The sequence below is a fragment of the Chlamydomonas reinhardtii genome, chromosome 14 (assembly GCF_000002595.2).
Source record: "Chlamydomonas reinhardtii strain CC-503 cw92 mt+ chromosome 14, whole genome shotgun sequence".
NCBI classification, from domain to species: Eukaryota; Viridiplantae; Chlorophyta; class Chlorophyceae; order Chlamydomonadales; family Chlamydomonadaceae; genus Chlamydomonas; species Chlamydomonas reinhardtii.
In genome coordinates, this window is record NC_057017.1 from 2,144,041 (window position 1) to 2,171,574 (window position 27,534).

Sequence of the window (27,534 nt, forward strand, 5' to 3'; positions counted from 1 at the left end):
AGTTTTCTGCTTGTGTCTCCTTTGCCGGTTCTACTGGGGTGTTGCTTACGCAACCGACTTGTGGGGGTGGGGTGGGTTTGGGCGGGGCGAGTGCGTAGCGCTGGTGTTTTCTTTGCTGGCGCGCGGTGGTGGTGGTTCTTGCGGTTAGGCTGTGGTGTAGGTTGGTGCTTGGGTTAGGTCTGGCGGTGTTTTTGTGCAACCCCTCCCGGGGGGCGGGGGGGCCAGCCTCCTGCTCTGTCTGCCGGGTCGGGGTGGGGTGGGGTGGGATGGATGGGGGTGGTTGGTGGCGGTTTTCGAGGTGTTTGCTTCCTGTTTTCTTCTCTTTTCTTCTCTTCTTGCCCTGTCAGGGTTCTGGTCTCGGGGACCAGGCTGCTTTCAGGCAGCAGGGGGGCAGCGCGTCTGCCCCTGGTCAACCTTGTACGGATGATTCCTCAAAAAAAAAAAACGTAGTCCATGTAGGCCGTCTGCACCTGCTGCGCGGCGTCATCCAGCTGCTCCGTCACGTCGGAAGGCAGGGGCGTGTCTGCAGGCTGGGCTGAGTATAGGCGCCACCAGCCAGTGAACTCGTCGTGCAGCTGTGCCAGGACGGCGATACGGCCGGCCGGCACGCGGCAGACGGCCCAGTCCGGTATGGTGGCGCCCTGGTCACGGAGGTAGGCGAGGAGGCGGCCACCAAGCGTGTCGTGGCCCAGCTGCGCCCACTCAAACCCCTGCACATCTGCACAGCGGTTCTGGTGCGTCACGAGGTCAGAGCCGATGGCAACACACGTGTCCCGGGTCAGGCAAACGGCCCCGTACTCCGCCTCACTGCCCGCACCCCCACCAGCGCGCCCAGCCGTGTCGGCCGAACCCCCAGCCGGCGCGTCCTTACCACCACCCGCCGGTTGTGACGTTTGCAGTGGCGGCCGCGCCTGGGGTAGCGGCTGGGGCACTGCCCGCCCCACTCCTCCACCCTGGCGCCCCAACCCGCTGCCCCCACCAGCCTGCTTTTTTTTTTGAGGAATCATCCGTACAAGGTTGAACAGGGGCAGACGCGCTGCCCCCCTGCTGCCTGAAAGCAGCCTGGTTTCCCCCGGCCGGCCGCCCAGTGGGCACGCGCGGCGGCGAGCTAGCACCGTCCTGCGGGGGAGGCAGCCCGCCGCCCAAGCGCCCTGCCCTCTGCTGCGGGAGCTGGGCGGGGCCACAGCGCCATTTGGAGCGGGGCTGTTGCTGCAGCGGTGGCGGCGGTGCATGCGCGGCTGGTTGCACCCGTCGCCCACGCCCGGGCGCCGCCGTGGCAGCGCCATCGCCCGCCCCGTCCTGTCCCCCCCGCGTGGCCAGGACCACAACCTGGGAGCCGGTCCGGGGCCTGGGCGACTGCCCCTGGCCGTGCAGCTCCTGCTGCTGCTGTTGCTGTACCCGCCGTTGCTGCTGGAGATGGAGGTCCGCCATGTAGGCCAAGTACCGCTGCATCACAGCGGTCTGCTCCTGATCCTGCCTGGCGGCCGCCCGCTGATCAAAGGGCGGCTGTGGCGCGGGAGCCCCAATGGGCTGCTGCTGCGCGCCAGCCGACCCAGCACAGGCAGTACGACGCCTGACCGCCGGTGGCCCCCCCACGCCTGCAGATTTTTATTTTTTTTTTTGATGGCTGCCCCCCGCTAAGCCCTCCCGCTGCCACCCGCTGCTGTGAAGAGGGCTGCTACTGTCGCTCGGCCATTAGGGGAGCCGCAGCAGCACGGGTGCTTCCCCCCGCCACCAGATGTGGCAGCGAGGGTGAGGCCACGGCGGGTGGTCCGCTGGCCCCACCAGCGGCAGCCGCTGCGTCACCCACACCCGCCGCCTCCTGCATCTGCACGTCCCCCACGTGGTCAACTATGTCAACACGTTGCCCACGCCGTGACGCCGCCACGCCAGGGCCACCGCCCGCCCCGTCCTGCCCCCCCAGCGTGGCCAGGACCACAACCTGGGAGCCGGTCCGGGGCCTGGGCGACTGCCCCTGGCGCTGCAGCTGCTGCTGCTGCTGTTGCTGTTGCTGTAACCGCCGTTGCCGCTGGAGATTGAGGTCCGCCAGCTCGGCCAAGTACCGCCGCATCACAGCGGTCTGCTCCTGATCCTGCCCGGCGGGGGCCTGATGATCCAAGGGCGGCCGTGGCGCGGGAGCGCCACTGTGCTGCTGCTGCACGCCAGCCGGCCCAGCACCGGCAGGGCGAGGCCTGGCCGCCGGCGGCCCCCCCACGCCTTCCGCCGGCTGGACCCCGCTAAGCCCTCCCGTCGCCACCCGCTGCTGCGAAGGGGCTGCTTGTGTCTCCTCTGCCGGTTCTCCTGGGGTGTTGCTTAAGCAACCGACTTGTGGGGGTGGGGTGGGTTTGGGCGGGGTGAGTGCGTAGCGCTGGTGTTTTCTTTTCTGGCACGCGGTGGTGGTGGTTCTTGCGGTTAGGCTGTGGTGTAGGTTGGTGCTTGGGTTAGGTCTGGCGGTGTTTTTGTGCAACCCCTCCCGGGGGGCGGGGGGGCCAGCCTCCTGCTCTGTCTGCCAGGTCGGGGTGGACTGGGGTGGGATGGATGGGGGTGTTTGGTGGCGGTTTTCGAGGTGGTTGCTTTCTGTTTTCTTCTCTTTTCTTCTTTTCTTGCCCTGTCAGGGTTCTGGTCTCAGGGACCAGGCTGCTTTCAGGCAGCAGGGGGGCAGCGCGTCTGCCCCTGGTCATTCTTGTAAGGATGATTCCTCAAACAAAGCTGCAGCCACATCCGAGTCCCACGACAGGGGCACACCCAGGTGCGTCACGGCGCCAGTGGTAAACGGCACCCCCGTGTGTGGGCAAGGGCCCGTCAGGTGCGCAAACCTGCCAAGGCCCATGGCCTTGCTCTTGTCCGGATGGACACGGGCGTTGGACGCGCGGCAGAACAGCTGTACTGCCGCCATCAGGACCGGCCCGTCCACCGCCGGGTCGCGCGCCATGAGGGTCGTGTCGTCAGCGTGGTGGGCAGCAGGTGGCGCCTGCTCGCCGCTGGGTAACAGGGGCGTGCGCAGTGCCCCTTGCTCCACCTGCCGCCGCAGAAAGGACGTCAGTGGCTGCATCTGGATGACCCACAGGGGTGGTGAGGCGGTGCTGCCCTGCGGCAAGCCGTTCAGCACTGGGAAGGCGTCAGAGAGCATCCCGTTCACACACACGCGGGCAGAGCCGTTGGCAGTGAGCAGGCGGATCCAGCGCAGCATGCGCGGCCCAAACCCAAGTCCCTCCGCGGACGCATACAGCCACTGCCGGTGCACCCGGTCATACGCCTTTTCAATGTCCAAGAAGTACAGCGCTCCACCCTGCCGTGGCGTGCCGTCCGCGCCCACGTCCAGGCGCATCCATTCGATCAGGCCTTGGAGGTACAGCGCGTTGTCTCCAATCCAGCGGCCGGTGATGAACGCGGTCTGCAGCTCATCCACAACTGCATCCAGGGCGGGCTGCAGGCGGGCGCTGACGGCCTTGCGGCAGCAAAGGCAGCGGCAGCAGCAGCACACAAGCGCGAACCCAGCAGTGCCCAAAAAACCTTGTACACCTCGTACGGGACCCCGTCCGACTCAGGCGCTTTACCATTGGCGGAGCCAGCCAGCGCTGCCATCAGCTCGGCATCACTGAGGGCGCCGTCACCGGACCCCTCTGCGGCGGCCTGCAGATCCGCCGGAACCTTGCGGTCAATGGCCGCCAGAAGCTGTTGCTGCGACGCCGTACAGACCGGCTGCACGCGGAACAGGCCGGTGGGGCTGGTGCTGCTGTACATGGCTGCAGCGGCTGCGGAGACAGTGTTGCGCGTGCCCGGCCCCGTGAGCGCCACAGGCGCCGGTTGCCCCGGCACCTTCAAGTGCGTGATGGGCTCCTGCGCGCCGGCTGCTGGCTCGTCAGCCTGCCGATGGAACCAGCGAGTGCCCCGCTCCCCATGCTCCTTCATCAGTGCAGCGCGGGCATTGTGGCTGGCCGCTGCGGCAGCTGCCCGCTCCTCCCGCACCGCCAAGTTGGCCATGGCCGCAGCCTGACGCTGCGCGGCGCTGGCTCCCGGCCGGTCGGCCAGGGCAGCGGCCGCGTCTGCGGCCAGCACCACGCCATGCAGCCCTCCCGGGTCTGGCGTGCATGCCGACGGTGGATGCTGGTGGCGGCCTCCCGCAAGAAGAACTTGTCCGCCTCCCATTGCGTGCAAGCGCCGTCACCTGTACTGGTCACAGGATTTGCGGCAACGTGCGCCTCCAAGCGCTGCTCGAGCTCCAGACGCAGCGAGGGGTGAAACAGCAGGTATGTGGGGAAGCGCCACTGCTCCCGGTGCGCATGTGGCAGGTCGGGCAAGGACAGGGTGAGCAGCACACCGTTGTGGTCCCCAGGCGCCCCATACGTGCGTGCGACATCCAGCACCCACGGCGCCGCGGTGGAACTGACATACCACTGATCCAGGCGTGCGGGAGAGGCCGGCTTGGGCGTGGCCGGATGCGTGTAGCCCTTGGCGCCGCCACGCTTGCTCGCCCAAGGGTCCACCAGACTGAACTGGGCGAGGAGGCTGGCAAGTTGCGGGGCACCTGCAGCACGTGATGGGCTAGGGGCCGCCTCCTGACTGGCATCGGTGACACAGTTCCAGTCCCCACCGACAACAAGCACCCTGTCCGAGGCCAGGTGGGTATGCAGCCCGGCAAAGAAAGCAGGCTTGTCCGTCACGGCCGTGGGCGCATACACACACACGAAACGCAGGCGCAGGTGACCCACATCCCAATCTTAACATACCACACGGCCCGCCGCATCCGTTGACGGCGGCTGCAGTACGCAGCCTGGAAGGGACAGCCGACTCCGCGCCAGGATAGCCGTCCCACAGGAGTGGGGCGACGCTGCCGGGCTGGCAGCAAGGCAGTGGCGCCACGGAAGGCACGCCCCCTGCGCGGCACGAAGGCAAGACTCCAGCACCGTCGTGTCAGTAGCGTGGGTCTCCTGCACCATCGCCACATCCGCCCCAACTTGCTGTAGGTGCGAGACCAGCGCCCGCGCCTTGAACGGCGAGCCCAGGCCGTTGACATTCACTGTCAGCAGCCGAAGGTTCGCCGCTCCCACTGGTGGCCGCATTATGAGCCCCCGCCGGCCACGGCAGCGTCGTGGAGGGTGCGGGTGCTGTTGCTGCTGTGGCGTTTGCCGCGGCGGCCGCCACCCTGGCTGGGGGGCGCGCCGCCGCTACTGGTGCTCATGCTAGCGGCACCTGAGCTGGCGCCGCCGGGGTGCAATGGAGCGCTGCCCAGGCTCATGAGGCTGGAGGTACTGCGGCTGCGGTGCTGGCGTTGCCGGCGGCTGGGCCCGCTGGCCCCGCCGGGGTCCGCCGGCCCACGCTTAGCGGACCGCAGGGTGCGGGCGTCTAGGAGCACGTAGTCCATGTAGGCCGTCTGCACCTGCTGCGCGGCGTCATCCAGCTGCTCCGTCACGTCGGAAGGCAGGGGCGTGTCTGCAGGCTGGGCTGAGTATAGGCGCCACCAGCCAGTGAACTCGTCGTGCAGCTGTGCCAGGACGGCGATACGGCCGGCCGGCACGCGGCAGACGGCCCAGTCCGGTATGGTGGCGCCCTGGTCACGGAGGTAGGCGAGGAGGCGGCCACCAAGCGTGTCGTGGCCCAGCTGCGCCCACTCAAACCCCTGCACATCTGCACAGCGGTTCTGGTGCGTCACGAGGTCAGAGCCGATGGCAACACACGTGTCCCGGGTCAGGCAAACGGCCCCGTACTCCGCCTCACTGCCCGCACCCCCACCAGCGCGCCCAGCCGTGTCGGCCGAACCCCCAGCCGGCGCGTCCTTACCACCACCCGCCGGTTGTGACGTTTGCAGTGGCGGCCGCGCCTGGGGTAGCGGCTGGGGCACTGCCCGCCCCACTCCTCCACCCTGGCGCCCCAACCCGCTGCCCCCACCAGCCTGCTTTTTTTTTTTGAGGAATCATCCTTACAAGGTTGAACAGGGGCAGACGCGCTGCCCCCCTGCTGCCTGAAAGCAGCCTGCTGTCCCCCGGCCGGCCGCCCAGCGGGCACGCGCGGCGGCGAGCTAGCACCGTCCTGCGGGGGAGGCAGCCCGCCGCCCAAGCGCCCTGCCCTCTGCTGCGGGAGCTGGGCGGGGCCACAGCGCCCTTTGGAGCGGGGCTGTTGCTGCAGCGGTGGCGGCGGTGCATGCGCGGCTGGTTGCACCCGTCGCCCACGCCCGGGCGCCGCCGTGGCAGCGCCATCGCCCGCCCCGTCCTGTCCCCCCCGCGTGGCCAGGACCACAACCTGGGAGCCGGTCCGGGGCCTGGGCGACTGCCCCTGGCCGTGCAGCTCCTGCTGCTGCTGTTGCTGTACCCGCCGTTGCTGCTGGAGATGGAGGTCCGCCATGTAGGCCAAGTACCGCTGCATCACAGCGGTCTGCTCCTGATCCTGCCTGGCGGCCGCCCGCTGATCAAAGGGCGGCTGTGGCGCGGGAGCCCCAATGGGCTGCTGCTGCGCGCCAGCCGACCCAGCACAGGCAGTACGACGCCTGACCGCCGGTGGCCCCCCCACGCCTGCAGATTTTTTTTTTTTTGATGGCTGCCCCCCGCTAAGCCCTCCCGCTGCCACCCGCTGCTGTGAAGAGGGCTGCTACTGTCGCTCGGCCATTAGGGGAGCCGCAGCAGCACGGGTGCTTCCCCCCGCCACCAGATGTGGCAGCGAGGGTGAGGCCACGGCGGGTGGTCCGCTGGCCCCACCAGCGGCAGCCGCTGCGTCACCCACACCCGCCGCCTCCTGCATCTGCACGTTCCCCACGTGGTCATAATAATAATAATAATTACAACGCCGGCCCATAGGGCCTGGCATGGATTAACGGGGCAAGGTGACTAGGGCGAGGGCCAGCCTCCTGCTCTGTCTGCCGGGTCGGGGTGGGGTGGGGTGGGATAGTTTGGGGTGTTTGGTGGCGGTTTTCGAGGTGTTTGCTTTCTGTTTTCTTCTCTGTTCTTCTCTTCTTGCCCTGTCAGGGTTCTGGTCTCGGGGACCAGGCTGCTTTCTGGCAGCAGGGGGGCAGCGCGTCTGCCCCTGTTCAACCTTGTAAGGATGATTCCTCAAAAAAGAGAGGGCCCGCCCCCCTCACGCTGACGCCTCACCACGAAAGAGTCACAACCTCCGAAACTACAACCTCCAAGCCCGCGTCCGTCACTGGTGACGCCGCCACGCCAGGGCCACCGCCCGCCCCGTTCTGCCCCCCCCGCGGGCGTGGGCCAGCCTGACGCACATCTTCCTGGAGTGTCCAGCTTATGCGCAGGCGAGGACGTGGCTGCAGCAGCTGTGGGCCTGTGTTGCGCCCCAGGCAGCGGCGCCGCCAGTGACGGACGCGGGCTTCATGCTGGGGGACCGCATGGGTATGTGGGCCTCAGGCCCGCGGGGGGCGGGAGCGCTGCTGTGGAGCACTTTGCGGGTGACCTTCTTGTACGCCGTCTGGTGTGCGTACTGGTCCCGCGAGCCTGCTAAGCAGACGTCGGAGCATGTGGTTCGGGAGGTGGTCAGCGAGCTGCGCAGGGTGATGCGGCTGCGTTTCACTGCCGCCACGCTAACCCCTGAAACCCTGTCGGCTCTTTTTTTTTTTTGAGGAATCATCCTTACAAGGTTGAAACAGGGGCAGACGCGCTGCCCCCCTACTGCCCGAAAGCAGCCTGGTCCCCGAGACCAGAACCCTGACAGGGCAAGAAGAGAAGAAAAGAGAAGAAAAACAGAAAGCAAACACCTCGAAAACCGCCACCAACTACCCCCATCCATCCCACCACACCCCACCCCGACCCGGCAGACAGAGCAGAAGGCTGGCCCCCCCGCCCCCCGGGAGGGGTTGCACAAAAACACCGCCAGACCTAACCCAAGCACCAGCCTACACCACAGCCTAACCGCAAGAACCACCACCACCGCGCGCCAGAAGAGGAAACACCAGCGCTACGCACTCGCCCCGCCCAAACCCACCCCACCCCCACAAGTCGGTTGCTTAAGCAACACCCCAGGAGAACCGGCAGAGGAGACACAAGCAGAAAACTAAACGGGCCAGATGTGGCGCTGACTAGGCGGGCTCCAGCCCGCTGCAAGACGCGCTGCGCAGGAAGTCCCACAGCCGCCCAGGCGCTGCGACGCCAGCAAGAGCTAAAACACATGGGCGCCAGATAAGCTGATGACGATAAACGCCACGCCAGCGCCTGGAACGAAACGCCGCCCAAAAGGAAACCTAGGGGGCCTGCACAGGGGATGCAAGCGTCAGCCGCAAGTGCAACTTCGGTGACCCACCCTGAACCTCCTCCACTTCACAAAGCGCGCCACCCGCCGACCAGATGGCAACAAAGTGCTCCAGCTTAGCCGCCTTGAGCTGTGCGGTGAGAAGCTGAGTGGGCAGAGCCGACAGGGTTTCAGGGGTTAGCGTGGCGGCAGTGAAACGCAGCCGCATCACCCTGCGCAGCTCGCTGACCACCTCCCGAACCACATGCTCCGACGTCTGCTTAGCAGGCTCGCGGGACCAGTACGCACACCAGACGGCGTACAAGAAGGTGGCCCGCAAAGTGCTCCACAGCAGCGCGCCCGCCCCCCGCGGGCCTGAGGCCCACATACCCATGCGGTCCCCCAGCATGAAGCCCGCGTCCGTCACTGGCGGCGCCGCTGCCTGGGGCGCAACGCAGGCCCACAGCTGCTGCAGCCACGTCCTCGCCTGCGCATAAGCTGGACACTCCAGGAAGATGTGCGTCAGGCTGGCCCACGCCCGCGGGCCAGGTGGCCCGCAGGCGGGGTGAGGACAGTGCGCCCCCAACCCCCCGCACCCCGTGGTCACCCGTGGACGAATTCCCTTTCCCGCCCTGTACAGCCCGCAAGGCAGGTAAGCATGTTGCAGCCGGTACACCAGGACCTTTGCCCCCCGACTGGCGTGGCTGTCCCACAGCCTCCGCCACGTACCCCGCAGAAGGGACGCATCCGGGGGCGGCATGCGAGGGTCGCCCTCCACCGCCGCCGCTGCTGCCGCCGCCGCCGTGGCAGGCCCAGTGCTAGGTCCCGCCCCTCCCGCCGCCTGCTCCTGCAGCCGCGCGGACCGCCGCGGCCCCTCACCCGACTGCTGGGACGGGGACGCATACGACTGCAGTTCTCTCGCCGGCGTGTTCTGCAGCCCGGCTGCCGCAGAGGTGCGGTGGAGCCAGGGGTCCAGAGCCACCGGGTTATTGTGGAAGTGCTGCGCCGCCGTGGTGGTCAGCTGCGCCGCTGCACGCTGCCACTCCGCCTCCCGCTCCGCCAGCCGCGACTGTGCCGCCGGCTGGGTCCCCGAACCCCCCGCCTTTTTTTTTTTGAGGAATCATCCTTACAAGGTTGAACAGGGGCAGACGCGCTGCCCCCCTGCTGCCTGAAAGCAGCCTGGTCCCCGAGACCAGAACCCTGACAGGGCAAGAAGAGAAGAAAAGAGAAGAAAAACAGAAAACAAACACCTCGAAAAACCGCCACCAACCACCCATCCATCCCACCCCACCCCACCCCGACCCGGCAGACAGAGCAGGAGGCTGGCCCCCCCGCCCCCCGGGAGGGGTTGCACAAAAACACCGCCAGACCTAACCCAAGCACCAACCTACACCACAGCCTAACCGCGAGAACCACCACCACCGCGCGCCAGAAAGGAAAACACCAGTGCTACCAACACTCGACCCGCCGTAACCCACCCCACCCCCACAAGTCGGTTGCTTGAGCAACACCCCAGGAGAACTGGCAGAGGAGACACAAGCAGAAAACTAAACGGGCCAGATGTGGCGCTGACTAATCGGGCTCCAGCCCGCTGCAAGACGCGCTGTGCAGGAAGGCCCACAGCCGCCCAGGCGCTGCGACGCCAGCCAGAGCTATGACACATGGGGCGCCAGATAAGCTGATGACGATAATACGCCACGCCAGCGCCTGGAAAGAAACGCCGCCCAAAAGGAAACCTAGGGGGCCTGCACAGGGGATGCAAGCGTCAGCCGCAAGTGCAACTTCGGTGACCCACCCTGAACCTCCTCCACTTCACAAAGCGCGCCACCCGCCGTCCAGATGGCAACAAAGTGCTCCAGCTTAGCCGCCTTGAGCTGTGCGGTGAGAAGCTGAGTGGGCAGAGCCGACAGGGTTTCAGGGGTTAGCGTGGCGGCAGTGAAACGCAGCCGCATCACCCTGCGCAGCTCGCTGACCACCTCCCGAACCACATGCTCCGACGTCTGCTTAGCAGGCTCGCGGGACCAGTACGCACACCAGACGGCGTACAAGAAGGTGGCCCGCAAAGTGCTCCACAGCAGCGCGCCCGCCCCCCGCGGGCCTGAGGCCCACATACCCATGCGGTCCCCCAGCATGAAGCCCGCGTCCGTCACTGGCGGCGCCGCTGCCTGGGGCGCAACGCAGGCCCACAGCTGCTGCAGCCACGTCCTCGCCTGCGCATAAGCTGGACACTCCAGGAAGATGTGCGTCAGGCTGGCCCACGCCCGCGGGCCAGGTGGCCCGCAGGCGGGGTGAGGACAGTGCGCCCCCAATCCCCCGCACCCCGTGGTCACCCGTGGACGAATGCCCTTGCCCGCCCTGTACAGCCCACAAGGCAGGTAAGCATGTTGCAGCCGGTACACCAGCACCTTTGCCCCCCGACTAGCGTGGCTGTCCCACAGCCTCCGCCACGTACCCCGCAGAAGGGACGCATCCGGGGGCGGCATGCGAGGGTCGCCCTCCACCGCCGCCGCTGCTGCCGCCGCCGCCGTGGCAGGCCCCGTGCTAGGCCCCGCCCCGCCCGCCGCCTGCTCCTGCAGCCGCGCGGAACGCCGCGGCCCCTCACCCGACTGCTGGGACGGGGACGCATACGACTGCAGTGTTCTCGCCGGCGTGTTCTGCTGCCCGGCTGCCGCGGAGGTGCGGTGGAGCCAGGGGTCCAGAGCCACCGGGTTATTGTGGAAGTGCTGCGCCGCCGTGGTGGTCAGCTGCGCCGCTGCACGCTGCCACTCCGCCTCCCGCTCCGCCAGCCGCGACTGTGCCGCCGGCTGGGTCCCCGAACCCCCCGCCTGCTGTGCTGGCGCCGGGCACGGCATGGCTGCGGGGCGGGCCGGAGCCAGAGGGGCGGCCGGGTTGGCCGCGGTGATGGCCCGCCGCACGTCCCGCACCGTGTAGTCCGCCAAGCTGACACCCGCAATCCGGCAGTGCTCCGGGTGCACCACCACCCCAGCCTCCGGCGCCAGGAAGTACGGCGCCCGAGGCCACGCCCCTGCCCGTTCCCCTGGTGATGCTGCATCGTACGCCGCCCGCTCTTCAAAGGTCCACAGGTGCCGCGGCTTGCGGTGCTGCAGCACACAGGCAGGCTGCCACGCCCCATCCACTGCCGGGGGCAGCACGCCAGGCCCAGGCTCCAAGAGCCGCCCCGTGTAGTGGACGTAGGACACAGCCCCCGCAGCGTTAGCCACCCACAGCTGGTCCAGGCTAACCCGCCACTGTGGCGGCGCCGCTGGCGGCTGAGTGGCTGGCTGCGGCGGATGCTGTTCCACGCCCGCGCTCCGCACGTGGCCGACCGCGGCCGCCAGCCGGGCAGGCAGCCCCGCTGGCGCCGGCGCGTCGCTGTACACCCACGCCCACGTGGTGGCGGAGTCCGGGCGCACATGAGTAAGCAGCCTGCTGTGCTGGCGCCGGGCACGGCATGGCTGCGGGGCGGGCCGGAGCTGGAGGTGCGGCCGGGTTGGCCGCGGTGATGGCCCGCCGCACGTCCCGCACCGTGTAGTCCGCCAAGCTGACACCCGCAATCCGGCAGTGCTCCGGGTGCACCACCACCCCAGCCTCCGGCGCCAGGAAATACGGCGCCCGAGGCCACGACCCCGCCCGGTCCCCTGGTGATGCTGCATCGTACGCCGCCCGCTCTTCAAAGGTCCACAGGTGCCGCGGCTTGCGATGCTGCAGCACACAGGCAGGCTGCCACGCCCCATCCACCGCCGGGGGCAGCACGCCAGGCCCAGGCTCCAAGAGCCGCCCCGTGTAGTGGACGTAGGACACAGCCCCCGCAGTGTTAGCCACCCACAGCTGGTCCAGGCTAACCCGCCACTGCGGCGGCGCCGCTGGCGGCTGAGTGGCTGGCTGCGGTGGGTGCTGTTCCACGCCCGCGCTCCGCACGTGGCCGACCGCGGCCGCCAGCCGGGCAGGCAGCCCCGCTGGCGCCGGCGCGTCGCTGTACACCCACGCCCACGTGGTGGCGGAGTCCGGGCGCACATGAGTAAGCAGCGCCCGGGTGAGCATCTTCCAGGGTTGCCGGCCTGGCTGGGCAAGGAGGGCGAAGGTCTTAGCTTGCAGGGCAGACAGGAACGCAGGCAGGTCGACGTGGTTGACACCCCCATTCTTGTACGTCAGACAGGCCGTTTCCCGCTTTGGCAGCAGGAGCGGGTTCCCGTGCGACACCAGGCTGGCGTCCTCAGCGTGCATGGAGCGCGCAGCAAAGTGGTCCACCAGATCGGTGAGTTCCTTCAGCTGCGCAGGCGACGGGTTGAGCAAGCTGAAGTGGTAGGCCAGCTTCGCCGCCAGCACCTGCTTCGCAATGTGCACACGGCCAACCAGAGTCAGAGACAGGGCAGCCCACAGACGCGCCACAAACGCCATGCCGCGAGCCCGCCGGGTGTACAAGTCAGCTGCAGCCGCATCAGAGTCCCACGACAGGGGCACACCCAGGTGCGTCACGGCGCCAGTGGTAAACGGCACCCCCGTGTGTGGGCAAGGGCCCGTCAGGTGCGCAAACCTGCCAAGGCCCATGGCCTTGCTCTTGTCCGGATGGACACGGGCGTTGGACGCGCGGCAGAACAGCTGTACTGCCGCCATCAGGACCGGCCCGTCCACCGCCGGGTCGCGTGCCGTGAGGGTCGTGTCGTCAGCGTGGTGGGCAGCCGGTGGCGCCTGCTCGCCGCTGGGTAACAGGGGCGTGCGCAGTGCCCCTTGCTCCACCTGCCGCCGCAGAAAGGACGTAAGTGGCTGCATCTGGATAATCCACAGGGGTGGTGAGGCGGTGCTGCCCTGCGGCAAGCCGTTCAGCACTGGGAAGGCGTCAGAGAGCATCCCGTTCACACACACGCGGGCAGAGCCGTTGGCAGTGAGCAGGCTGCGAGCAGGCCATCGCCTTCCACTACAGCCTGGCGGGCCTGCCCAACCCAGCCGCAGCGGAAAGCTGCGCAAACGTGCGCGCCACCGCGGCCCGGCGGCTGCAGGTGCAGCGCTTGCATCGGGAGGCCATGTCCGCCGCCGACCTGGCGGCGGTCCTGTGCGCCCACGCCGGGCCCGGCGCCCCGCTGCTGCGCCTCATGATGGCCACGACCGTGGCCCTCATGTTCTACGGTTTCCTGCGGTTTGACGACATGGCGGAGGTCAGCGTTCACGCCGACCTGCTGCTCATCACGCCCCGCCACATGGCCATTTTCATCCCCCGGTCCAAGACCGACGTGGCCATGGACGGTCAGTGGGTGCACATCGCCCGGCTGCCCCACCTAGGCGGTTTCTGCCCCGTGGCGCTCACGGAGCGGCTGCTGCGCCAAGGCGCCTACCGCCGCCTTCCGGCGGCGGCCGATGAGGACGTCGGGCCGCTGCTCCGTACGGTGCAGTACACGGCCGCCGGCGGCCGGCTGCAGCGCCTGGTGGGCACGCGGGCTTCGCCGGTGTTCAGCATGTCTTACGGCGCTTTCCGCTCCAACTTCCTGGCCCGCCTGCGGGAGGCGGGCGTCTCGGGCAACATCAAGCCGCACTCGATGCGCATTGGTGGCAACAGCGCCGCGGCTGACGCGGGAGTTCCGGCGTCCCTGCGGCAGGTGCACGGCCGCTGGAAGCCCGCCACTATGGTCGGTCACTACACACGCCCCACCCTCGAGGACACCCTCGGTGTCACCCGCGCTATGGGCCTCGCTGGAGGATCGCTCGGCCCTTCCGGCGCCGGCGCCTCCGGCATCCGTGCTGTTGCCTCGGTGTCGCCGCCGGTTCGCGCGGCCGCCGGCCCTCGGCCCGCCGCCGTGGTTTTGGCGGCGCCGCCGGCTGGCGGCTTGGCCGCTGGCGCGGTGGCGCCTTTGGCGGCGCCCCGGGCGCTGGTGCTTCGTGGCGTGGGCCGCTCGTCTCGCCGGGGCGTCACGCGTGGCGTGCGGGTTGCTCATGGTGTTCGGCTCGCCGTGTCGGGCCGTCGGCGTTCGAGTTAGCTTGTTGGCTGCGCTTTGGTTGCGGTGGCTCCGTTCTGAGGCTGTGTTGTTGTTTGCTGCTGTTCGGTTTTGTTGCTCGGGTGTGGCGTGTGTTGTCGCGGCGTTCGCCCGCCTTGCGCCGTCTCTGGTCGTCGGGCCTGTGTGCTGCTTTCGGTTCGGTTGTCTTTTGCTTTTCTGTGTTGCTTTCGTTCCGGCGCGTCGGCGTCGCGCGGGCGCTCTTGCGCCCTGGGCTTGTGTGTGTTGGCTCTCGCCGCTTGTAAGGCCCTCCTCCATTACTTTACTCTCTTCTCTTGCTATTCTTGCATCCTCTCTTCCTTCTGCACAGCTTTGAAACAGTCGACGTCATTTCTCTCGCGCTGTTTGACTTGCTTCCTTTTGTTTTAGGCTTCTTAAGGCCTACGAACCACTGTGAAGCAGTTTGCATTTGTGGGCGTCCTCGTTTTTCGTCAGTCCACTTTGCAGCTGTAGCGCGACACTCCCTCTCCAGCGCCCTTCAGCCTATGCCGGCTTGTGCTTTGGAACTCGACACTGCTATGGAATAGGATTCTGGCGGTTCAGGAGCGTCGCCGTGGAGTTGGCGACATTTCGCTTGTCGGCATTTTAACATCTCGGCGAGCACCACACTTCACCAGCTTGGAGCCGGCGGCGTATCAACCTTTGTGGTTGGTCATTTGCATCCGCGCGTGCAGCAGGGTGCTTTGGGTGTGGCGGTCGGGGGAGCCCTGCAGCACTTGGCTGTTTTTTTGGGGTGTGGCTCGTCTTCGTGCCCTTGTTGCCTGGTGCCTGGTTGCCTGGCGCCCGCCCTGCTGTGATGCCCTGTGAGTGCTGATCCTGGGCAGCTATGCAGTTGCTGGGTGATCCTGGTCGGTTCCGCCTGGTGTCTCAGCGCAGCCAAGACACCAGGGGCCAACGCCAGCCATACAGCACACCCGCTCACGGCGCGGCCACAGCAGCACATGCCGTGCCGTGTGGGGGGCCTGCATTTGGGCATCGCCGCCCACTGCCAGACTTGGCAGCGGACAGCACCCCTGCAGGTGGGGGCAACACTGCCAGCCCGTTCTTCAGCCCCGGGCTGCAGCTCCACCTTGCCCTGTCTATGCATAGCCTGGCGGACGGCGTGCAGGACCTGACGACTCAGCCCCAGGGCCCCAGCCTGCCTACCTACCCAGTCCTTCTGGTGGGTGCCACCACGGGGCTCCCAGAGGGCGAGCAGCTGTCCTCAGCCGGCGTCCGGGAAGTGACCAGTGCTGCCCTGTCAGTGCTGGACACCATGTGCCGGCAGGGCAACCAGCCGCAGCTCTTGCAGGGCCACTCTCTGCACAGCACAGGCCGCCCCTCCCGCACGTTTGCGGGGCTGGCCTTCAGCCGGCGCGCGACCAGCGCCAGCAAAGCAGCCTTCACAGCGGAGCTCATGCGCAAGTCGCCGCTGGCGGTACCGCTCCAGCGTGGTCAGGCTGTCCTCACGGTTCACGTGCCAGTGGACACCCGGCCCATCATTCCGGGCACCTACACCGTCACGGTCAAGATGGTAGGGGGCCCTGTGTGGGGGGCTTTCCGCGGTCGCACCGATTTGGGGCTGCAGGCTGGTGGCTATCCCACCACCTCGGACCCCTCGAACCTGGCGTGTGCTTATGTGGTCTCAGAGCAGTGCGCCAAATCGGTGGGCCCCAAGGGGGAGCCCCAGGCCCCCGCAGGCCAGGGCATCACCAACCACATCTTTGCCTGTGTACGGGGCCCAGTCTGGGACCCGCAGCTCTCTCACCTGCATTGTGCCAAGTTTGAGATGCCAGGTGAGGAGCCCATGCAGGTGGAGGTCCGTGGCGCCCCCCAGGCGGCTGGGACGGCCACGACAGCTGCGGCAGGCAGCCTTGCTCAGGCTGCAGCCGGGGTCGCCGACCTGGGAGGCAACACCTTGGGTGTGGTGAGGCCCGCGGCTGCCATGGCGACCGCAGCGGACATCGTTGACCACGTGGGGGACGTGCAGATGCAGGAGGCGGCGGGTTTGGGTGACGCGGCGGCTGCAGCTGGTGGCGCCAGCGGGCCACACAGCAGGGCCCCGCCCCCGCTGCCAGTTCTGGTGGCGGGGGGAAGCAACCGTGCTGCTGCGGCTGCCCTGCGGGCCGCACTGCAGCAGCAGCCCTCTTCGCAGCAGCGGGTGACCGCGGGAGGGCTTAGCGGGGTCCAGCCGGCGGCAGGCGTGGGGGGGCCGCCGGCAGCCAGGCCTCGCCCTGCCGGTGCTGGGCCGGCTGGCGTGCAGCAGCAGCCCAGTGGCGCTCCCGCGCCACGGCCGCCCTTGGATCAGCAGGCAGCCGCTGGGCAGGATCAGGAGCAGACCGCTGTGATGCAGCGGTACTTGGCCGAGCTGGCGGACCTCAATCTCCAGCAGAAACGGCGGTTACAGCAACAGCAGCAGCAGGAGCTGCAGCGCCAGGGGCAGTCGCCCAGGCCCCGGACCGGCTCCCAGGTTGTGGTCCTGGCCACGCGGGGGGGGCAGGACGGGGCGGGCGGTTGCCCTGGCGTGGCGGCGTCACGGCGTGGGCAACGTGTTGACATAGTTGACCACATGGGGGACGTGCAGATGCAGGAGGCGGCGGGTGTGGGTGACACAGCGGCTGCCGCTGGTGGCGCCAGCGGACCACCCGCCGTGGCCTCGCCCTCGCTGCCAGCTCTGGTGGCGGGGGGAAGCACCCATGCTGCTGCGGCTCCCCTGAGGGCCGAGCGACAGCAGCAGCCCTCTTCACAGCAGCGGGTGGCAGCGGGAGGGCTTAGCGGGGGGCAGCCGTCGGCAGGCGTGGGGGGGCCACCGGCGGTCAGGCGTCGTACTGCCGGTGCTGGGTCGGCTGGCGCGCAGCAGCAGCCCAGTGGGGCTCCCGCGTCACAGCCGCCCTTTGATCAGCGGGCAGCCGCCAGGCAGGATCAGGAGCAGACCGCTGTGATGCAGCGGTACTTGGCCTACATGGCGGACCTCCATCTCCAGCAGCAACGGCGGGTACAGCAACAGCAGCAGCAGGAGCAGCAGCGCCAGGTGCAGCCGCCCAGGCCCCGGACCGGCTCCCGGTTTGCGGTCCTGGCCACGCTGGGGGGACAGGACGGCGTGGGTGATGGCGCTGCCACGGCGGCGTCTGGGCGTGGGCGACGGGCGCAACCAGCCGTGCACGCACCGCCGCCGCCGCCACAGCAACAGCCCCGCTCTAAAGGGCGCGGTGGCCCCGCCCAGCTCCCGCAGCAGAGGGCAGGGCGCTTGGGCGGCGGGCTGCCTCCCCCGCAGGACGGTGCTAGCTCGCCACCGCACGTGCCCACTGGGCGGCCGGCCGGGGGACAGCAGGATGGTGGGGGCAGCGGGTCGGGGCGCCAGGGTGGAGGAGCGGGGCAGGCAGTGCCTCAGCCGCCGCCCCAGGCGCGGCCGCCACTGCAGACGTTACAACCGGCGGGTGGTGGTAAGGGCAGGGGCAGGGGCCTGGGCGCGCCGGCTGGGGCTTCGGCCGACATGGCTGGGCGCGCGGGTGGGGGTGCGGGCAGTGAGGCGGAGTACGGGGCCGTTTGCCTGACCCGGGACGCATGTGTTGCCATCGGCTCTGACCTCGTGACGCACCAGAACCGCTGCGCAGATGTGCAGGGGTTTGAGTGGGCGCAGCTGGGCCACGACACGCTTGGTGGCCGCCTCCTCGCCTACCTCCGTGACCAGGGCGCCACCGTACCGGACTGGGCCGTCTGCCGCGTGCCGGCCGGCCGTACCGCCGTCCTGGCACAGCTGCGCGACGAGTTCACTGGCTGGTGGCGCCTGTACTCAGCCCAGCCTGCAGATACACCCCTGCCTTCCGACGTGACGGAGCAGCTGGATGACGCCGCGCAGCAGGTGCAGACGGCCTACATGGACTACGTGCTCCTAGACGCCCGCACCCTGCGGTCCGCTAAGCGTGGGCCGGCGGACCCCGGCGGGGCCAGCGGGCCCAGCCGCCGGCAACGCCAGCACCGCAGCCGCAGTACCTCCAGCCTCATGAGCCTGGGCAGCGCTCCATTGCACCCCGGCGGCGCCAGCTCAGGTGCCGTTAGCATGAGCACCAGCGGCGGCGGCGCGCCCCCCAGCCAGGGTGGCGGCCGCCGCGGCAAACGCCACAGCAGCAACAGCAACCGCAACCGCCACGGCGCTGCCGTGGCCGGCGGGGGCTCATAATGCGGCCACCAGTGGGAGCGGCGAACCTTCGGCTGCTGACAGTGAATGTCAACGGCCTGGGCTCGCCGTTGAAGGCGCGGGCGCTGGTCTCGCACCTTCAGCAAGTTGGGGCGGATGTGGCGATGGTGCAGGAGACCCACGCTACTGACACGACGGCGCTGGAGTCTTGCCTTCGTGCCGCGCAGGGGGCGTGCCTTCCGTGGCGCCACTGCCTCGCTGCCAGCCCGGCAGCGTCGCCCCGCTCCTGTGGGACGGCTATCCTGGCGCGGAGTCAGCTGTCCCTTCCAGGCTGCGTACTGCAGCCGCCGTCAACGGATGCGGCGGGCCGTGTGGTATGTTGGGATTGGGACGTGGGTCACCTGCGCCTGCGCTTTGTGTGTGTGTATGCGCCCACGGCCGTGGCGGACAAGCCTGCTTTCTTTGCCGGGCTGCATCCCCACCTGGCCACGGACAGGGTGCTTGTTGTCGGTGGGGACTGGAACTGTGTCACCGATGCCAGTCAGGAGGCGGCCCCTAGCCCGTCACGTGCTGCAGGTGCCCCGCAACTTGCCAGCCTCCTCGCCCAGTTCAGTCTGGTGGACCCTTGGGCGAGCAAGCGTGGCGGCGCCAAGGGCTACACGCATCCGGCCACACCCAAGCCGGCCACTCCCGCACGCCTGGATCGGTGGTATGTCAGTGCCACCGCAGCGCCGTGGGTGGTGGATGTCGCTCGCACGTACGGGGCGCCTGGGGACCACAACGGTGTGCTGCTCACCCTGTCCTTGCCCGACCTGCCACATGCGCACCGGGAGCAGTGGCGCTTCCCCACCTACCTGCTGTTTCACCCCTCGCTGCGTTTGGAGCTCAAGCAGCGCTTGGAGGCGCACGTTGCCGCAAATCCCGTGGCCAGTACAGGTGACGGCGCTTGCACGCAATGGGAGGCGGACAAGTTCTTCTTGCGGGAGGCCGCCACCAGCATCCACCGTCGGCATGCACGCCAGACCCGGGACGGGCTGCATGGGGTGGTGCTGGCCGCAGACGCGGCCGCTGCCCTGGCCGACCGGCCGGGTGCCAGCGCCACGCAGCGTCAGGCTGCGGCCATGGCCAACTTGGCGGTGCGGGAGGAGCGGGCAGCTGCCGCAGCAGCCAGCCACAATGCCCGCGCTGCACTGATGGAGGAGCATGGGGAGCGGGGCACACGCTGGTTCCATCGGCAGGCTGACGAGCCAGCAGCCGGCGCGCAGGAGCCCATCACGCACTTGAAGGTGCCGGGGCAACCGGCGCCTGTGGCGCTCACGGGGCCGGGCACGCGCAACACTGTCTCCGCAGCCGCCGCAGCCATGTACAGCAGCACCAGCCCCACCGGCCTGTTCCGCGTGCAGCCTGTCTGTACGGTGTCGCAGCAACAGCTTCTGGAGGCCATTGACCGCAAGGTTCCGGCGGATCTGCAGGCCGCCGCAGAGGGGTCCGGTGACGGCGCCCTCAGTGATGCGGAGCTGATGGCAGCGCTGGCTGGCTCCGCCAATGGTAAAGCGCCTGGGTCGGACGGGGTCCCGTACGAGGTGTACAAGGTTTTCTGGGCGCTGCTGGGTCCGCGCTTGTGTGCTGCTGCTGCCGCTGCCTTTGCTGCCGCTGCAGACGCCCACGATGGCGGTGAAATGGCGGCGGCGCTGCCCGCCTCCTGGCGGGAGGGCATCATAACCCTCATCTACAAGGGCAAAAGCCTGGACCGCGCCGAGCTGGCGTCCTACCGGCCCATCACGCTGCTCAACTGCGACTTCAAGATGGTGTCCAAGGCCGTCAGCGCCCGCCTGCAGCCCGCCCTGGATGCAGTTGTGGATGAGCTGCAGACCGCGTTCATCACCGGCCGCTGGATTGGAGACAATGCGCTGTACCTCCAAGGCCTGATCGAATGGATGCGCCTGGACGTGGGCGCGGACGGCACGCCACGGCAGGGTGGTGCGCTGTACTTCTTGGACATTGAAAAGGCGTATGACCGGGTGCACCGACAGTGGCTGTATGCGTCCGCGGAGGGACTGGGGTTTGGGCCGCGCATGCTACGCTGGATCCGCCTGCTCACTGCCAACGGCTCTGCCCGCGTGTGTGTGAACGGGATGCTCTCTGACGCCTTCCCAGTGCTGAACGGCTTGCCGCAGGGCAGCACCGCCTCACCACCCCTGTGGGTCATCCAGATGCAGCCACTGACGTCCTTTCTGCGGCGGCAGGTGGAGCAAGGGGCACTGCGCACGCCCCTGTTACCCAGCGGCGAGCAGGCGCCACCGGCTGCCCACCACGCTGACGACACGACCCTCACGGCGCGCGACCCGGCGGTGGACGGGCCGGTCCTGATGGCGGCAGTACAGCTGTTCTGCCGCGCGTCCAACGCCCGTGTCCATCCGGACAAGAGCAAGGCCATGGGCCTTGGCAGGTTTGCGCACCTGACGGGCCCTTGCCCACACACGGGGGTGCCGTTTACCACTGGCGCCGTGACGCACCTGGGTGTGCCTCTGTCGTGCGACTCTGTTGCAGCTGCAGCTGACCTGTACACCCGGCGGGCTCGCGGTATGGCGTTTGTGGCGCGTCTGTGGGCTGCCCTGTCTCTGACTCTCGTTGGCCGTGTGCACATTGCGAAGCAGGTGCTGGCGGCGAAGCTGGCCTACCACTTCAGCTTCCTCAACCCGTCGCCTGCGCAGCTGAAGGAACTCACCGACCTGGTGGACCACTTTGCTGCGCGCTCCATGCACGCTGAGGACGCCAGCCTGGTGTCGCACGGGAACCCGCTCCTGCTGCCAAAGCGGGAAACGGCATGTCTGACGTACAAGGACGGGGGTGTCAACCATGTCGACCTGCCTGCGTTCCTGTCTGCCCTGCAAGCTAAGACTTTCGCCCTCCTTGCCCAGCCAGGCCGGCAACCCTGGAAGATGCTCACCCGGGCGCTGCTTACCCATGTGCGCCCGGACTCAGCCACCACGTGGGCGTGGGTGTACAGCGACGCGCCAGCGCCAGCGGGGCTGCCTGCCCGGCTGGCGGCCGCGGTCGGCCACGTGCGGAGCGCGGGTGTGGAACAGCATCCGCCGCAGCCAGCCACTCAGCCGCCAGCGGCGCCGCCACAGTGGCGGGTTAGCCTGGACCAGCTGTGGGTGGCTAACGCTGCGGGGGCTGTGTCCTACGTCCACTACACGGGGCGGCTCTTGGAGCCTGGGCCTGGCGTGCTGCCCCCGGCGGTGGATGGGGCGTGGCAGCCTGCCTGTGTGCTGCAGCATCGCAAGCCGCGGCACCTGTGGACCTTTGAAGAGCGGGCGGCGTACGATGCAGCATCACCAGGGGAACGGGCGGGGGCGTGGCCTCGGGCGCCGTACTTCCTGGCGCCGGAGGCTGGGGTGGTGGTGCACCCGGAGCACTGCCGGATTGCGGGTGTCAGCTTGGCGGACTACACGGTGCGGGACGTGCGGCGGGCCATCACCGCGGCTAACCCGGCCGCACCTCCGGCTCCGGCCCGCCCTGCAGCCATGCCGTGCCCAGCGCCAGCACAGCAGGCGGGGGGTTCGGGGACCCAGCCGGCGGCACAGTCGCGGCTGGTGGAGCGGGAGGCGGAGTGGCAGCGTGCAGCGGCGCAGCTGACCACCACGGCGGCGCAGCATTTCCACAATAACCCGGTGGCTCTGGACCCCTGGCTCCACCGCACCTCTGCGGCAGCCGCGCTGCAGAACACGCCGGCGAGAGAACTGCAGTCGTATGCGTCCCCGTCCCAGCAGTCGGGTGAGGGGCCGCGGCGGTCCGCGCGGCTGCAGGAGCAGGCGGCGGGCGGGGCGGGGCCTAGCACGGGGCCTGCCACGGCGGCGGCGGCAGCAGCGGCGGCGGTGGAGGGCGACCCTCGCATGCCGCCCCCGGATGCGTCCCTTCTGCGGGGTACGTGGCGGAGGCTGTGGGACAGCCACGCCAGTCGGGGGGCAAAGGTGCTTGTGTACCGGCTGCAACATGCTTACCTGCCTTGCGGGCTGTACAAGGCGGGCAAGGGCATTCGGCCACGGGTGACCACGGGGTGCGGGGGGTTGGGGGCGCACTGTCCTCACCCCGCCTGCGGGCCACCTGGCCCGCGGGCGTGGGCCAGCCTGACACACATCTTCCTGGAGTGTCCAGCTTATGCGCAGGCGAGGAAGTGGCTGCAGCAGCTGTGGGCCTGCGTTGCGCCCCAGGCAGCGGCGCCGCCAGTGACGGACGCGGGCTTCATGCTGGGGGACCGCATGGGTATGTGGGCCTCAGGCCCGCGGGGGGCGGGCGCGCTGCTGTGGAGCACTTTGCGGGCCACCTTCTTGTACGCCGTCTGGTGTGCGTACTGGTCCCGTGAGCCTGCTAAGCAGACGTCGGAGCATGTGGTTCGGGAGGTGGTCAGCGAGCTGCGCAGGGTGATGCAGCTGCGTTTCACTGCCGCCACGCTAACCCCTGAAACCCTGTCGGCTCTGCCCACACAGCTTCTCACCGCGCAGCTCAAGGCTGCTAAGCTGGAGCACTTTGTTGCCATCTGGTCGGCGGGTGGCGCGCTTTGTGAAGTGGAGGAGGTTCAGGGTGGGTCACCGAAGTTGAACTTGCGGCTGACGCTTGCATCACCTGTGCAGGCCCCCTAGGTTTCCTTTTGGGCGGCGGTTCTTTCCATGCGCTGGCGTGGCGTTTTATCATCATCAGCTTGTCTGGCGCCCATGAGTACTAGCTCTGGCTGGAGTGGCAGCGCCTGGGCGGCTGTGGGACTTCCTGCACAGCGCGTCTTGCAGCGGACTGGAGCCCACTTAGTCAGCGCCACATCTGGCCCGTTTAGTTTTCTGCTTGTGTCTCCTCTGCCGGTTCTCCTGGGGTGTTGCTTAAGCAACCGACTTGTGGGGGTGGGGTGGGTTTTGGGCGGGGCGAGTGCGTAGCGCTGGTGTTTTCTTTTCTGGCGCGCAGTGGTGGTGGTTCTTGCGGTTGGCTGTGGTGTAGGTTGGTGCTTGGGTTAGGTCTGGCGGTGTTTTTGTGCAACCCCTCCCGGGGGGCGGGGGGGCCAGCCTCCTGCTCTGTCTGCCGGGTCGGGGTGGGGTGGGGTGGGATGGTTTGGGGTGTTTGGTGGCGGTTTTCGAGGTGTTTGCTTTCTGTTTTCTTCTCTCTTCTTCTCTTCTTGCCCTGTCAGGGTTCTGGTCTCGGGGACCAGGCTGCTTTCTGGCAGCAGGGGGGCAGCGCGTCTGCCCCTGTTCAACCTTGTAAGGATGATTCCTCAAAAAAAAAAAAAAAGCAGGCGGATCCAGCGCAGCATGCGCGGCCCAAACCCAAGTCCCTCCGCGGACGCATACAGCCACTGCCGGTGCACCCGGTCATACGCCTTTTCAATGTCCAAGAAGTACAGCGCACCACCCTGCCGTGGCGTGCCATCCGCGCCCACGTCCAGGCGCATCCATTCGATCAGGCCTTGGAGGTACAGCGCGTTGTCTCCAATCCAGCGGCCGGTGATGAACGCAGTCTGCAGCTCATCCACAACTGCATCCAGGGCGGGCTGCAGGCGGGCGCTGACGGCCTTGGACACCATCTTGAAGTCGCAGTTGAGCAGCGTGATGGGCCGGTAGGACGCCAGCTCGGCGCGGTCCAGGCTTTTGCCCTTGTAGATGAGCGTAATGATGCCCTCCCGCCAGGAAGCAGGCAGCGCCGCCGCCATTTCGCCGCCATCGTGGGCGTCTGCAGCGGCAGCAAAGGCAGCGGCAGCAGCAGCACACAAGCGCGGGCCCAGCAGTGCCCAGAATACCTTGTACACCTCGTACGGGACCCCGTCCGACCCAGGTGCTTTACCATTGGCGGAGCCAGCCAGCGCTGCCATCAGCTCGGCATCACTGAGGGCGCCGTCACCGGACCCCTCTGCGGCGGCGTTCAGATCCGCCGGAACCTTGCGGTCAATGGCTGCCAGAAGCTGTTGCTGCGACGCCGTACAGACCGGCTGCACGCGGAACAGGCCGGTGGGGCTGGTGCTGCTGTACATGGCTGCGGCGGCTGCTGAGACAGTGTTGCGCGTGCCCGGCCCCGTGAGCGCCACAGGCGCCGGTTGCCCTGGCACCTTCAAGTGCGTGATGGGCTCCTGCGCGCCGGCTGCTGGCTCGTCAGCCTGCCGATGGAACCAGCGCGTGCCCCGCTCCCCATGCTCCTCCATCAGTGCAGCGCGGGCATTGTGGCTGGCCGCTGCGGCAGCTGCCCGCTCCTCCCGCACCGCCAAGTTGGCCATGGCCGCAGCCTGACGCTGCGCGGCGCTGGCACCCGGCCGGTCGGCCAGGGCAGCGGCCGTGTCTGCGGCCAGCACCACGCCATGCAGCCCATCCCGGGTCTGGCGTGCATGCCGACGGTGGATGCTGGTGGCGGCCTCCCGCAAGAAGAACTTGTCCGCCTCCCATTGCGTGCAAGCGCCGTCACCTGTACTGGCCACGGGATTGGCGGCAACGTGCGCCTCCAAGCGCTGCTCGAGCTCCAAACGCAGCGAGGGGTGAAACAGCAGGTATGTGGGGAAGCGCCACTGCTCCCGGTGCGCATGTGGCAGGTCGGGCAAGGACAGGGTGAGCAGCACACCGTTGTGGTCCCCAGGCGCCCCATACGTGCGAGCGACATCCACCACCCACGGCGCCGCGGTGGCACTGACATACCACCGATCCAGGCGTGCAGGAGTGGCCGGCTTGGGCGTGGCCGGATGCGTGTAGCCCTTGGCGCCGCCACGCTTGCTCGCCCAAGGGTCCACCAGACTGAACTGGGCGAGGAGGCTGGCAAGTTGCGGGGCACCTGCAGCACGTGACGGGCTAGGGGCCGCCTCCTGACCGGCATCGGTGACACAGTTCCAGTCCCCACCGACAACAAGCACCCTGTCCGTGGCCAGGTGGGGATGCAGCCCGGCAAAGAAAGCAGGCTTGTCCGCCACGGCCGTGGGCGCATACACACACACGAAGCGCAGGCGCAAGTGACCCACGTCCCAATCCCAACATACCACACGGCCCGCCGCATCCGTTGACGGCGGCTGCAGTACGCAGCCTGGAAGGGACAGCCGACTCCGCGCCAGGATAGCCGCCCACAAAGCTTCTCACCGCACAGCTCAAGGCGGCTAAGCTGGAGCAGTTTGTTGCCATCTGGACGGCGGGTGGCGCGCTTTGTGAAGTGGAGGAGGTTCAGGGTGGGTCACCGAAGTTGCACTTGCGGCTGACGCTTGCATCACCTGTGCAGGCCCCCTAGATTTCCTTCTGGGCAGCATTTCTTTCCAGGCGCTGGCGTGGCGTAGTATCGTCATCAGCTTGTCTGGCGCCCATGAGTACTAGCTCTGGCTGGATTGGCAGCGCCTGGGCGGCTGTGGGACTTCCTGCACAGCGCGTCTTGCAGCGGACTGGAGCCCGCTTAGTCAGCGCCACCACCGGCTCCGGCCCGCCCTGCAGCCATGCCGTGCCCGGCGCCAGCACAGCAGGCGGGGGGTTCAGGGACCCAGCCGGCGGCACAGTCGCGGCTGGTGGAGCGGGAGGCGGAGTGGCAGCGTGCAGCGGCGCAGCTGACCACCACGGCGGCGCAGCATTTCCACAATAACCCGGTGGCTCTGGACCCCTGGCTCCACCGCACCTCTGCGGCAGCCGGGCTGCAGAACACGCCAGCGAGAGAACTGCAGTCGTATGCGTCCCCGTCCCAGCAGTCGGGTGAGGGGCCGCGGCGGTCCGCGCGGCTGCAGGAGCAGGCGGCGGGCGGGGCGGGGCCTAGCACGGGGCCTGCCACGGCGGCGGCGGCAGCAGCGGCGGCAGTGGAGGGCGACCCTCGCATGCCGCCCCCGGATGCGTCCCTTCTGCGGGGTACGTGGCGGAGGCTGTGGGACAGCCACGCCAGTCGGGGGGCAAAGGTACTTGTGTACCGGCTGCAACATGCTTACCTGCCTTGCGGGCTGTACAGGGCGGGCAAGGGAATTCGTCCACGGGTGACCACGGGGTGCGGGGGGTTGGGGGCGCACTGTCCTCACCCCGCTTGCGGGCCACCTGGCCCGCGGGCGTGGGCCAGCCTGACGCACATCTTCCTGGAGTGTCCAGCTTATGCGCAGGCGAGGACGTGGCTGCAGCAGCTGTGGGCCTGTGTTGCGCCCCAGGCAGCGGCGCCGCCAGTGACGGACGCGGGCTTCATGCTGGGGGACCGCATGGGTATGTGGGCCTCAGGCCCGCGGGGGGCGGGAGCGCTGCTGTGGAGCACTTTGCGGGCCACCTTCTTGTACGCCGTCTGGTGTGCGTACTGGTCCCGCGAGCCTGCTAAACAGACGTCGGAGCATGTGGTTCGGGAGGTGGTCAGCGAGCTGCGCAGGGTGATGCGGCTGCGTTTCACTGCCGCCACGCTAACCCCTGAAACCCTGTCGGCTCTGCCCACACAGCTTCTCACCGCACAGCTCAAGGCGGCTAAGCTGGAGCAGTTTGTTGCCATCTGGACGGCGGGTGGCGCGCTTTGTGAAGTGGAGGAGGTTCAGGGTGGGTCACCGAAGTTGCACTTGCGGCTGACGCTTGCATCACCTGTGCAGGCCCCCTAGATTTCCTTCTGGGCAGCATTTCTTTCCAGGCGCTGGCGTGGCGTAGTATCGTCATCAGCTTGTCTGGCGCCCATGAGTACTAGCTCTGGCTGGAGTGGCAGCGCCTGGGCGGCTGTGGGACTTCCTGCACAGCGCGTCTTGCAGCGGACTGGAGTACGCTTAGTCAGCGCCACATCTGGCCCGTTTAGTTTTCTGCTTGTGTCTCCTCTGCCGGTTCTCCTGGGGTGTTGCTTAAGCAACCGACTTGTGGGGGTGGGGTGGGTTTGGGCGGGGCGAGTGCGTAGCGCTGGTGTTTCCTCTTCTGGCGCGCGGTGGTGGTGGTTCTTGCGGTTAGGCTGTGGTGTAGGTTGGTGCTTGGGTTAGGTCTGGCGGTGTTTTTGTGCAACCCCTCCCGGGGGGCGGGGGGGCCAGCCTCCTGCTCTGTCTGCCGGGTCGGGGTGGGGTGGGGTGGGATGGATGGCAGTTTCTCCTTGCAGCGCGATTGTTTCCTTACGAGATTGGTTCAAAGTTAATCCCCTCCCAACCCTACACACCTACACCCTACATTTACACTACACACAGCTCCGGCGGCGCCACCAAGTCGGGTCCGGTGCGGCCGGCCCAGGGCGGTCTGACACGGGAGGCCTACGCCAAGGCGGTGGCCAAGAAGGCACACCAGGCGCAGGTGCGGGTGGGGAGGGGGAGGTCGGGGTGGTGGGGAG

At 68.1% G+C, this 27,534-nt stretch overlaps 2 protein-coding genes across 2 annotated transcripts; one reads left to right on the forward strand and one right to left on the reverse strand.

Moving 5' to 3' along the window:
• Positions 1-409: 409 nt before the first annotated feature.
• CHLRE_14g622410v5 (uncharacterized protein) lies at positions 410-6,925 on the reverse strand. The gene is made up of 7 exons (XM_043070213.1): positions 6,693-6,925; positions 5,194-5,628; positions 4,169-4,528; positions 3,514-4,082; positions 2,720-3,448; positions 1,786-2,107; positions 410-718 (listed from the first exon to the last, which is right to left on the reverse strand). The coding sequence occupies exons 1-7, from the start codon at positions 6,787-6,789 to the stop codon at positions 432-434; spliced, it is 2,799 nt and encodes a 932-aa protein (XP_042916886.1). The 5' UTR covers positions 6,790-6,925; the 3' UTR covers positions 410-431.
• Positions 6,926-13,085: 6,160 nt separating this feature from the next.
• On the forward strand, positions 13,086-14,413 carry CHLRE_14g622480v5 (uncharacterized protein). Its single transcript, XM_043070214.1, has one exon. It carries the CDS (start codon positions 13,194-13,196, stop codon positions 14,139-14,141), a length of 948 nt encoding a protein of 315 aa, XP_042916887.1. The 5' UTR covers positions 13,086-13,193; the 3' UTR covers positions 14,142-14,413.
• The last annotated feature ends 13,121 nt before the right edge of the window (positions 14,414-27,534 follow it).